This window comes from Pristiophorus japonicus, chromosome 1 (genome assembly GCF_044704955.1).
Source record: "Pristiophorus japonicus isolate sPriJap1 chromosome 1, sPriJap1.hap1, whole genome shotgun sequence".
Classification (NCBI taxonomy): domain Eukaryota; kingdom Metazoa; phylum Chordata; class Chondrichthyes; family Pristiophoridae; genus Pristiophorus; species Pristiophorus japonicus.
In genome coordinates, this window is record NC_091977.1 from 109659600 (window position 1) to 109672569 (window position 12970).

Genomic DNA, 12970 nt, shown 5'->3' on the forward strand with positions numbered 1-12970 from the left:
AGATCCCAACCACACTCGCTCACAGGGGTTCCACCATAGAGCTGCTAATGAAAAGGATGCTCAAAACCCGGTTATCCCTTATACACCCCACCATGAAAGAAATTGTCGAGAGCAGGCACCAGTCACAATATGACTAACATGACAAGAATGCGAGGGCGCGATGTATTGATGTAAATGACCCTGTTTTTGTCCTCAACTACGCTGCAGGGCCCAAATGGCTCGCAGGAACTGTGGTTGCCAAAGAGGGAAATAGGATTCTGGTAGTTAAACTTACCAATGGACAAATCTGCTGCAAACATGTGGATCAAACAAAAAGGAGGTTCAGCAACCCCATAGAAGAAGCAGAGGAAGAACACGACATAGAGTTCACTCCTCCACAGGTGACCGAACAGAGGAACCAAAGGGAGGAGAGCCCAGTCACTGTGGACAGGCCTGAGGCACCGCAAACAGCAGACACTCAAGCCAGCGCCCAACAACCGGAGCCCCAACTCAGGCGCTCTACAAGAGAGCGTAAACCACGAGAGAGACTCAACCTATGATCCCAATAAGACTTTGAGGGGGGAGGTGATGTCATGTATTCAATCAGCATTGTCACCCATGTATAATCTGCCTAAGTTGTACACTGTGAGAACAATGACCACTACGTGGTGAACTTGTGGGAGACACTCCTAACCTGGACCTTCAGATATAAAAGGGCAAGCTCCACCCACTTCCATCACTTGAGTGCTATGGAATAAAGGACAGGTCACAGACTGAACTTCTCTCAAGCATGGGCCTCGTGTGCATTTATACTGTATAGTAAGGACGTATCATCACCTTTACGCAATAACACACGTCGGGGTAGGAAGTTACCAAAATAGTTGAGGAGTCCCAGGAATGACCGCAGCTCCATGACGTTCTGTGGCCTGGGCGCGTTCCTGATAGCCTCTGTCTTGGCGCCTGTGGGCCGAATGCCATCCGCCGTGATCTTTTTCCCCAAAAACTCCACTTCTGTTGCCATGAAGACGCATTTCAACCTCTTCAGTCGCAGCCCTACGCGATCCAGTCGCTGGAGGACCTCCTCCAGGTTTTATAGGTGCTCGGCGGTGTCCCAACCCGTGATCAATACGTCGTCCTGAAAAACCACCGTGTGTGGTACCGACTTGAGTAGGCTCTCCATGTTTCTCTGGAAGATCGCTCCAGCCGACTGAATTCCAAACGGGCATCTGTTGTAGATGAACAGTCCCTTGTGCGTGTTGATGCAGGTGAGGCCCTTCGAAGACTCCTCCAGCTCCTGTGTCATGTAGGCCGAAGTCAGGTCGAGCTTGGTGAACGTCTTGCCTCCTGCCAGCGTCGCAAATAGGTCGTCTGCCTTAGGTAGCAGGTATTGGTCCTGTAGCGAGAAACGATTAATAGTTACTTTATAATCGCCACAAATCCTGATCGTGCCATCACTTTTGAGTACTGGAACAATTGGGCTGGCCCACTCGCTGAATTCCACTAGGGAGATGATGCCCTCACGTTGCAGCCTGTCCAGCTCAATTTCCACACTCTCCCTCATCATGTGAGGTACCGCTCACGCCTCGTGGTGAATGGATCGTGTCTCTGGGACCAAGTGGATCCGCACCTTTGCCCCGGAAGTTTCCAATGCCTGGCTCAAAAAGGGAAGGAAATTTGTTAAGAACCTGGGTACATGAGGCCTCATCGACATGTGATAGCGCTCGGATGTCATCCCAGTTCCAGCGGATTTTGGCCAGCCAGCTCCTTCCAAGCAGTGTGGGGCCATCGCCCGGGACAATCCAGAGTGGCAGTTCGTGCACCGTGCCCTCGTAGGTGACCTTGACCATGGCGCTCTTTGGTGTATGTTCTCAGTTTCGTTTGGATGGGGCTCAGGGCTGGTCTGAGTGCCTTGTTGCACCACAGTCTCTCAAACATCTTTTTACTCATGATGGATTGGCTAGCGCCAGTGTCCAGTTCCATGGCTACGGGTAAGCCATTCAATTTTACGTTTCGCATTATAGGTGGACATTTCGTGGAAAATGTGTGCACCCCTTGTACTTCAGCATCTGCCTCCTCTCTCTCAGGCTCGCAATTGCTTTGATCCACCGATCTTCCTCTGCCACGTGGTGGTTAGCAGATTTTGCAGAGCTTCCAGCTCGTCTGCAAGCTTGTTGGAGGTGCCCCATTGTTCCACTGCTCTTGCAGACATACCCTTTGAAGCGGCATGAATAGGCTAAATGGAAGCCTGCACACAAAGCCAACAAGGTGTGAATTGCCTTGCATTCATCCTTTGTTGCGGACATTGAGTCATCTGGGTCACCTGAGGCCTGCTGGCAAGTTGCAGACTCGTGGTTTCTGCCCTGTACATTTCTGCTCGCAAACACAGTTCCAGTTAATTTATGAATATTGTTAGCACTTGTGTGCTCAGAGATTTGTTTGGTGTTATCACTGGTGGACATAAACGCCTGTGCTATCGCAATGGCCTTGCTGAGGGTCGGTGTCTCTACAGTCAAAAGTTTTCGTAGGATGGTCTCGTGGCCAATGCCCAGTACAAAAAAGTCTCTGAGCATCTACTCCAGGTAGCCATCAAACTCACATTGTCCTGCAAGTCGCCTTAGCTCGGCGACGTAGCTCACCACTTCCTGATCTTCAGATCGCTGGCACGTGTAGAACCGATACCTCGCCATCAGCACGCTCTACCTCGGGTTAAGATGCTCCCGAACCAGTGTACACAGCTCCTCATACGACTTATCTGTGGGTTTCACCAGAATGAGAAGATTCTTCATGAGGCTGTAGGTCGGTGCCCTGCAGACTGTGAGGAGGACCGCTCTACTTTTTGCAGCGCTTCCTTCTCTGTCCAGCTCGTTAGCTACAAAGTACTGGTCAAGCCGTTCGACATAGACTTCCCAGTCCTCACCCTCCGAGAACTTCTCCAGGATGCCCACAGTTTGCTGCAGCTTTGTGTTGGATTCGTGTACTCGTCGCCAGTTGTTGTGTTCCTAACACAGATAAGACTGCACACAGGGAGGTTAAAGTAACAGTGACCTCAGTCTTTATTAAGACACTCCAGAGTGAGTAACAGGCCTTAGGGGCCAGCTTACATACAGTGCTCCCAAGGGATGCTGTGATCCCTTGGGACTTCAGGGGATGTGCTCCCTGGTGGCAAAACATGGGAGTGCATGCTTTACAGATACACAACAGTAGCATTGCTGGTTAAAGTGGAAATTAACGCAATAGTAAGGAAGGACATTATCTTGGATGATGTGGAATCTGTATGGCTAGAGCTGCGGAATACCAAAGGGCAGAAAACGCTAGTGGGAGTTGTATACAGACCACCAAACAGTAAAAGTGAGGTTGGGGATGGGATCAAACAAGAAATTAGGGATGTGTGCAATAAAGGTATAGCGGTTATCATAGGCGACTTTAATGTACATATAGATTGGGCGAACCAAACTGGTAACAATATGGTGGAGGAGGATTTCCTGGAGTGTATTAGGGATGGTTTTCTGGACCAATATGTCGAGGAACTAACTAGAGCTGACCATCCTCGACTGGGTGTTGTGTAATGAGGTCTAATTAGCAATCTTGTTGTGCGAGGCCCCTTGGGGAAGAGTGACCATAATATGATAGAATTCTTTATTAAGATGGAGAGTGACACAGTTAATTCAGAGACTAGGGTCCTGACCTTAAGGAAAGGTAACTTCGATGGTATGAGACGTCAATTGGCTACGATTGACTGGGAAATGATACTTAAAGAGTTGACGGTGGATAGGCAATGGTAGGCATTTATAGATTACATGGATGAATTCAACAATTGTACATCCCTATCTTGAGTAAAAATAAAATGGGGAAAGTGGCTCAACCGCGACTAACAAGGGAAATTAGGGGAAGTGTTAAATCCAAGGAAGAGGCATATAAATCGGCCAGAAAGAGCAGCAAACTTGAGGACTGGGAGAAATTTATAATTTAGGGAGGAGGACAAAAGGTTTAATTAGGAGGGGGAAAATAGAGTATGAGAGGAAGCTTGCAGGGAACATAAAAACTGACTGGAAAAGTTTCTATAGATATGTGAAGAGAAAAAGATTAGTGAAGACAAACGTAGGTCCCTTGCAGTCAGAATCAGGTGAATTTATAATGGGGAACAAAGAAATGACAGACGAATTGAACAAATACTTTGGTTCTGTATTCACTAAGGAAGACACGAATAACCTTCCGGAAATGATAGGGGTCCGAGGGTCTAGTGAGAAGGAGGAACTGAAGGGAATCCTTATTAGTTAGGAAATTGTGTACGGGAAATTGATGGGATTGAAGGCGGATAAATCCCCAGGGCCTGATAGGTTGCATCCCAGAGTACTTAAGGAAATGGCCCTAGAAATAGTGGATGCATTGGTGATCATTTTCCAACAGTCTATTGACTCTGGATCAGTTCCTATGGACTGGAAGGTAGCTAATATAACACCACGTTTTTAAAAAGGAGGGAGAGAGAAAACAGGGAATTTTTGACCGGTTAGCCTGTCATCGGTGGTGGGGAAAATGTTGGAATCAATTATTAAAGAGGAAATAGCAGAGCATTTGGAAAGCAGTGACAGGATAGGTTCAAGTCAGCATGGATTTATGAAAGGGAAATCATGCTTGACAAATCTTCTAGAATTTTTTGAGGATGTAATTGGTAGAGTCGAAAAGGGAGAACCTGTGGATGTGGTGTATTTGGACTTCCAAAAGGCTTTTGACAAGGTCCCACACAAGAAATTAGTGTGCAAAATTAAAGCACATGGTACTGGGGGTAATGTATTGACGTGGATAGAGAACTGGTTGGCAGATAGGAAGCAGAGAGTCGGAAAACACGGGTCCGTTTCAGAATGGCAGGCAGTGACTAGTGGGGTGCCACAGGGTTCAGTGATGGGACCCCAGCTATTTACAATATACATTAATGATTTAGATGAAGTAATTGAATGTAATATCTCCAAGTTTGCAGATGACACTTAGCTGGGTGACGGTGTGAGCTGTGAGGAGGAATCTAAGAGTCTGCAGGGTGACTTGGACAGGTTCGGTAAGTGGGCAAATGCATGGCAGATGCAATATAACATGGATAAATGTGAGGTGGCAAAACAGGAAGGCAGAGTATTATCTGAATGGCGACAGATTGGGAAAGGGGGAGGTGCAACGAGACCTGGGTGTCATGGTACATCAGTCATTGAAAGTTGGCATGCAGGTACAGCAGGCGGTGAAGAAGGCAAATGGCATGTTGACCTTCCTAGCTAGGGGATTTGAGTATAGGAGCAGGGAGGTCTTACTACAGTTGTACAGGGCTTTGGTGAGGCCTCACCTGGAATATTGTGTTCAGTTTTGGTCTCCTAATCAGAGGAAGGACGTTCTTGCTATTGAGGGAGTGCAGCGAAGGTTCACCAGACTGAATCCCGGGATGGCAGGACTGACATATGAGGGGACTGGATTGACTGGGCCTGTATTCACTGGAGTTTAGAAGAATGAGAGGGGATTTCATAGAAGCATATAAAATTCTGACGGGATTGGACAGGTTAGAAGCAGGAAGAATGTTCCCGATACTGGGGAAGTCCAGAACCAGGGGTCACAGTCTAAGGATAAGGGGTAAGCCATTTAAGACCGAGATGAGAAGAAACTTCTTCACTCAAGAGAGTTGTTATCCTGTGGAATTCTCTACCACAGAAAATTGTTGAGGCCAGTTCGTTAGATATATTCAAGAGGGAGTTAGATATGGCCCTTACGGCTAACGGGATCAAGGGGTATGGAAAGAAAGCAGGAAAGGGGTACTGAGGTGAATGATCAGCCATGATGTTATTGAGTGGTGGTGCAGGCTCGAAGGGCTGAATGACCTACTCCTGCACCTATTTTCTCTGTTTCTATGTTTTTTTATAAATGCATTTAGGATTTCACTACAGTACCGAGAGGAAATCTCTTGCTCATTTGAGAAGACAGTATGTGGAATTAAAATGTATTGATAATGAGACTGAGTTGTGCAGTGAGTTTGCACTCTTACTTTCAAATCTTAAACCTGCAATTGACTCTAGTCTAGAGTGAAGGGATAAAAGTGTTTCCTCTATCAGCCTGCAGTAAGAGTCTTACGTTAAAAAAAATCTGTACAATTTCCCACAAACTTGCAATATTACTCGAGCACTGAATAGGGGCAGATGGTGTGAAAAAGGGGGAATTCACACAGATGTAGTCAGGAGTGCTCAGAGCTGGAAAAAAAGACACATTGTTCAGGTAAAGAGGCAGGAGCTGCAACAAAACTAAAATCCCCATCAAAAAGGGCAGAGACACTTGTCAGTGCAACTTCTTGGAAAACTTTTTGGCAAGATAAAGGAAATACCTTTTTCATTTTGTCAGGTTAAAAATCTAACTATGCTTACTGCAGTATTTCTAAATGTGCAAAATAGTGCAAGATAAAAGTAGTTAAGATGAATATACCTCATCATTTAGTGGTAATCCTTTGACCATTTTTTCTTTGTTTTCTTTTGGATGATAGTCATCAGCATCATAGAATTTCCATCCCAACTATTAAAATGAAAAAAAACTTGTTCAGGTCACTCGTGGCTATTAATTTTAATTTTAATCCTGGGAGATGGGATAGTCCAGCTACATGAACTACATCAGTATTATGCTTAACCTAACTGTAGAAGCTCATATGGTGATAGAAAGGTCACCTGGGCTTGTTTATCCTCTTCTATAGGACTTGTAGAGAAGTCTCAAGATTGGAATTTCGGAACTGCAAGTTCTTTACCATGGTAGTAAACATTTTGATTTTGATTATGTAAATATGGTAAATAGTGTAGACATATTTCAAACCTCAAAACAAATTATTATAGCAATCTGAATAGATACTTGATTTTTCTATTAAGCAGAAACTCTTATGGAACACTAAATCGAGGCTGTGCTGTTGTCTGTTGGGTTATTGATCTAATTCTATACATTTTGCTAAAATGCAAGGTGAATTGCAACTGTTAGGTCCATTTTCATTTTCAGAAGGCCAAGTAAGTGATGAATTTACATTGAGTACATATCAGACATCCTGGTTAGGCTAACATCACTATAGGCGGTCCCTCGAAACGAAGATGACTTGCTTCCACGCCAAAAAAGGATAAGTTCACAGGTGTTCCAATGAAGGATCTAAAATTCCACGTCCTGAACTTCTTCCTGAAGGGTGGAGAATGCCTGTGCATGAATTTTTTTTAACGTGTGGTGGTCGTTGCACACCAGCCACCAAACGGGCTTGACAGAGCTAGGTCTTGGTCCAGTGGCAAGGATTACCCAAGACGACTGAAGACCTGCTCTGCTGCACGGACCTAGCGCGCGCACATATTGCAGTGTGGGCTGGCCCGTGCTGCCCCAGGGCCCCTGGCCCTGAACTTACATCTCCCCTGGACCCCGATCACATCCCTCCACAGTCTCTCGCCACTCCTGCTGTACCTGCCCACGCTCCAATCACCGACTTGGCTTGATGACGTCACTCTTCGCTGCCGTCGCAGCTCGTGCTGTTCCCTGAAGTGGCATGCCTCCATGCTGCTCCCAGTCCACTGCTCACCATTCCTTTTATGGCTCCGACCTGCCGCTGGTGTTCTCCCGCAGGTCGGGGCCTCCATGCTGCTCCCAGGCTGCTACTCGCCGCTCCTTTTATGGCCCCGACCTGCCGCTGGTGTTCTCCCGCAGATCAGGGCCTCCACGAGGCTAACATACAGTCCACATAAAAAGGGGTGTTCGTTACGGAACCAACCCAGTGTGTGATCTGTTGGATATAAAAGCAGTGGAAGAAATGCTGCTAAGCACGGAAGAGAAGTGAGAAGACATATCTTATAAAAAGAAAATCATCCTGGATTGGGGAAGGGCTATCTTGTCTCATTGTGCAAAAGTGTGAAGTGGACACCCGGTGCTTTTCCACAGGGAGGGAAAACTGAAGGGTGATGTCTCCCAATAACCGGCTTCAGCACAGAGGTGTGGCAACAGGCCACCTACCTAATTGCTCAAAATTGAAGCATGTCATGGGGAAGAGGACAGAAATATCAAGAGTTAACATTGCATCCAAATTAATTAGTGTTTGGGGATTCTCTAAAAGCAAGAGATAAGCTGCTATGTATATGTTGAGAGTATCCAGCTCTTACTTTGCCAGAACCCTCAAATCGATGACTTCTGTTGTGCTGTCTGTTTGCCAGATGTTGTCATGGATGTTTGCCAGAACTTTCTCTAACCTAATGTGGCAAGAGCAGAGGCATCTGGTTCGACTCCTGCCACAAATTCTACCCACCAATTCATCCCCCTTCCCAGTTGTTAGCTCAGCCTGAACACGATGGTGTGCTATCTATCCTATTTGATCTTTAGCTGAGCTTCAAACCTCATCTTACTTATCACAATGATCAACTATTTCCACCTCTGTAACATCACCCATCTCTGACCTTACTTCACCCCACCACCACTGAAACCATCTTGCCAATATCACCTCCAGCCTCTTTCTCCAATGCTTTCTTTGCCAAACTCTGTAAGTTCACCTTCGATAAACTCCAATTTGTCCAAAGTTTTGCTGTCTACATACTATCCCTCGAGTCCCTTTTACCCAGCACCTCTGCCCTCGCCCAGCTCTGTTGTCTTCCCATCCACCAATGCACCGATTTTAAAATTCTTCTCTTCTCCTCATTGACAAATCACTTCATGTCCTCACTTCATCTTACCTTTGCCACCTCCTCCAGCCCAACATCACAGTTTGCATCTTCCATTCTTCCAACTTCAGCCTACTTACAACTCCCTTTCTTTTATTTTGCAGCTGTTGAGACCTTGCACACTGGAAACTTCTTCCTAAATCTATAGTACTATATCCATCCCCATTTTCAAAAGCTTCCCCAAAGCATAGCCCTTGAACTACACTTTCAGTCACTTCTCCTAACTTGCTTGGTAGTCATTTCCCTGTTTTGTCAAGTACTTTCAGATGCTTGCAATGCCAAAGGTGTTATATAAGTGATATAGTTATTATTAATTTCTAATCCCCAGTCACTGTGTTTGTGTATAACGCAACGAGAACCATATGATGTATGGTAAAGAGCAAGAAAGTCCATATATTTAGTGAAGCAAGTTGTTTTCCAACACATCAGAAGGGGTTTTCCATTTCTGTGCTCGCCAGTTCACGATTTCCCACATTCATTTTAATGGACCTGAAGTCCTGGGATGAGAGGAGTGTCCTATGAGGAGAGATTGGGGAGTTTACATAGAATTTACAGCACAAAAACAGGCCATTCAGTCCAACAGGTCCATGCCCGTGTTTATGCTCCGCACGAGCCTTCTGTCACCCCATCAATATATCCTTCTATCCTTTTTTCCCTTATGTGTTTATCCAGCTTCCCCTTACGTGCATCTATACTATTCACCTCAACCACTCCCTATGGTAGCGAGTTCCACATTCTCACCTCTCTCTGGGTAAGAAGTTTCTCCTAAGTTCCCTATCTGATTTATGAGTGACTATTTTATATTGACGTCTCCCTAGTTCTGGTTTTAGTGATGTTGGTTAAGGGACAAAAATTGGCCCTTAGAGAAGTGACCCTCGCCCCTCTTCCAACAATAGCCGCGGGATCCACCCGAGAATGGATGAATGAGTTTAGAAGAATGAGAGGTGATTTCATTGAAACATACAAGGTTCTGAGGGGGATTGACAGGGCAGGTTGAGCACATAATCTAGGCTGACATTTCAGAGCAGTCTTTTAGATGCTGAGAGGTTATTTGCTCTGGCGAAAGAGTCTAGAACTGGGGGCATAGTCTCAGTATAAGGGGTCGGCCATTTGGGACAGATGAGAAGGAATTTCTTCACTCAGAGGGTTGTGATTCTTTGGAATTCTATACCCCAAAGGGAGATGCTGAGTCGAGTCATTAAGTTTATTCAAGGCTGAGATAGATTTTTGGACTCTAGGGGAATCAAGGGATACGGAGATCGGGCGGGAAACTGGAGTTGAGGTCGAAGATCAGCCATGATAATGAATGGCGGAGCAGGCTCGAGGGGTCGTATGGCACACAGCACAAAACCCCAGCCACAGACACTCGTCAACTTATTTAATCTTCTGAACAAGGTGAATACCACAGAGAAGACCCAATTCTGGATCAGCAAAGGACCAAAGGATACAATCAGCTGCACTGGTTTTGAAAATGCAATGGGGTGCAGGGGAAATCAGAAAATTGAGCAAGTAGGCCTTTGTGTTTTTATATTACAATGTTCACGTAACTTTTAGGTCCTGCCAGCCCTGCTGCACTGCTGACTGGGAAGGATGCTCTGGACTGTCAAACAAAGCAACCCTCCTCACACCTACCTTGTGCAATAGAACTTCCACTTTACTAGCCACCAAATATGGGGTTCAGGTGATGAGGCACTCAAACACTTTCACAAGGACTGAATTTCCTGCCTCTACATTTACTTTGCCAGTCACTTTTTTATTGTCCTTAATATATTTTGAAAAGACTGCTATGTTTTTTTCTCCCATGTGCAGTTATTTACTGTTAAATTTTAGCAGCAGCCTTTCAAGGGTTGCTGACGTATGCAAACTCTCTTCCCCTCTCTCATTCCCATTCCCATTCCCCTCCCCCTACCCCCCGCCCTCCACCCCCACTTTTTGGCGAGCTGCTAGCACCAACAACATCAACTTGTATTTATATAGCAGAGGGATTAAAACATGGAATCACGGGAAAGATGGGCACGGATTTGGGAGGCGACAACACGTTCAAGAACTTTGGAGAGGAAAGGGAGGTGGGAGATGGGACAGTAGTTTGCAAGGACGGAGTAATCGAGGGTTGTTGTTTTAAGGAGAGGAATGATGGCGGCAGGTTTGAGGGAGAGGGGGACAGTACCTGAAGAGCGAACCATTAACAATGTCAGCGAACATGGCCCAAGAGGAGCCGTGAGCTCACCATGAGTAATTAAGATTAGGATTAACCCAGAAAATGTTAACATTCAATGTCACATATATCCCAACAGGCTAAACTAGCATTGGGCCAGATTTTCGGCTTTTGGGGTTTTTCGGCGAAAACGGTATTGATAACGTAAAACTTACCATTTTCGCTGCTCTACTGTTTTTAGTCCGAACTTTCAGGTTTTACGTCTGCGCATCGGTAAGGAAAGCGTTACACACGCATTCGTGGCACAAAACGCAAGTTTCGGCAACTTTAGTCTGGGCCTGGGAGCGCTGCAAGAGAGGCCTTGGGAGGGGAAAAAAAAAATTCCCAAAAACATTCACAAGACCCTTAACTATCTAATCGCTGCAAAAAATATTTTTAAATACAAACTTTCTTTCCTTTTTTGCAGGTTTTCATACTTACTGCTGCTGGCAGGGCTGCACTGACAGGTTTAACCTGGTGCTATTCTGGGCGTGGCGTACGGCTCGGGAGAGAGCCGAAACTCGGACGCAAACGCAATCTGAGTCGTTACACGTCGGCATACCTCTCTCCAGCGGTACTTGGAAGCGCCGCTGCAAACAGGTACCCGAGGATCCTGCCCGGGTTTTGCGACCGGGCTTTTGCCGCAGAGGGTCAAATCGTGGCGAAAACCCAGTTGCAAACTTTACTATTCAATGAACCACGTTGTAAGGAGTTAATTTCACTTACTGCAATTTACGCCAATGATTGCCTGATCACTTTGTAATCAGATCTGAACACGTCCCTCTTAGGCGCACGGCTGCGCACCAATCTGTAAGCTCCTGCGCAATTCAATGTAATGCCTGCGCAGTGAGCTGGAGCGGAGGGTGAGGGGTCCCAATACACAATGCCCCGGTGAATCTTCAGAGAGTCATTCTGAACTCAGTCTGAATTGGAACGACATTTGCTAAAATATGGAGGCCTGGAACCCAGTCAACGTTGTCTCGGGATTCTATCAGTACTTTTTCTGTGGAGACGCTTTGTCGTCCGTTCCCGGGGAGTTAGCGGCGACCACCCTTTGAAACAACACAAGCTGTTGCGAAAGGCGTTCGTTGTGGTGGCGACACAACCTAGAGAATTCTCTCTGTAGAAATTACTGATTGAGAAGGGGAGGGCAAGGGGGATGCCTGCAAGCAGTTGGGACTGTATCATCTGTTGTCTGAAGTAAATATCCTTATCCATCCCTCCGCAACCCCCCCCCCCCCCCCACACCCCGCCAAACTCCTCACCAGAGCGGCCTTGCCTTCCTTGGGTCTTCCAAACCCCAGGTATGGAAGTAGCATACCTAAGAAATTGCTCCGTAAAGCGGTGAGTCCAGGCATCATTTGCTGTTCCTGTTGTATGTTTTTATTTAAAACAATCACAGATTAATGGGAGAGCAGAGTGACTCGAGTTCTTTTGGAGATTCAGTTAGCTCGCCTCCTCAGGATAGTGGCAACACAGTCTGGCAAGCCATCTGCGATTGTGTTTCAAAGAAGAATTATGAATCTTTTCCGGGGAGTTTCACTTCATTTCATTGATGCGAGTTCACAGCTCTGTACCTGGCAACTTAAAAGTAAAACCAGCTGGACCCACAGAATTGATTTATCTGATAGATCAATTTGAATAGAAGCTTGATCCTTCCTTTCTTTCTCTTCATTCCTTAATTTCTTCCTCTCGTTCACTTCCTCCCTCTTTCTTTCTTCCTTCACTTTCTCCTCTCCTCGCTCCTTCCTTTCTACTCTTATCATTCCTCTATTCTCTCTCCCTCTCTCCTCGTTTCTTCCTTCCCCTGCTCCTGGCTGTCAGGAGATGTCTCCCTGTGGGCCACATTCTGGGTTTGGCTATGCTGCTCGAGTTTGGTTCAAAACTTTTGTGTCTTGAGCGATATTTCCCAGTAAAAGGGATTTCAGAATTGCACCTGGTGGACGAGGCACTAGTTAAACGTGCCGACAGAGCCACTTCTACCCCCTGCCGCTTGATTTGTCATACCAACCTCAGCATGGTTTCTATGGCAGCCCCTTCATCTGGGAATTATCTGGCCTCAGCTTAGCTCAGATGGGAGCTGTCAACAGATGTTGCGAACGGCGCTAGC

At 46.2% G+C, this 12970-nt stretch overlaps 1 protein-coding gene across 3 annotated transcripts in view; it reads right to left on the minus strand.

Moving 5' to 3' along the window:
• LOC139265453 (probable gluconokinase) overlaps positions 1-12970 on the minus strand; it is a 52331-nt gene that overhangs the window by 25430 nt on the left and 13931 nt on the right. For 2 of the 3 annotated variants that reach the window (XM_070882465.1, XM_070882482.1), the window contains exon 3: positions 6427-6513. The exons of the other annotated variant lie outside the window; for it this stretch is intronic. In XM_070882465.1, the coding sequence (XP_070738566.1) occupies positions 6427-6513 (87 nt within the window). The remainder of the gene's footprint in view (positions 1-6426; positions 6514-12970) is intronic. 3 annotated transcript variants of the gene reach the window in all.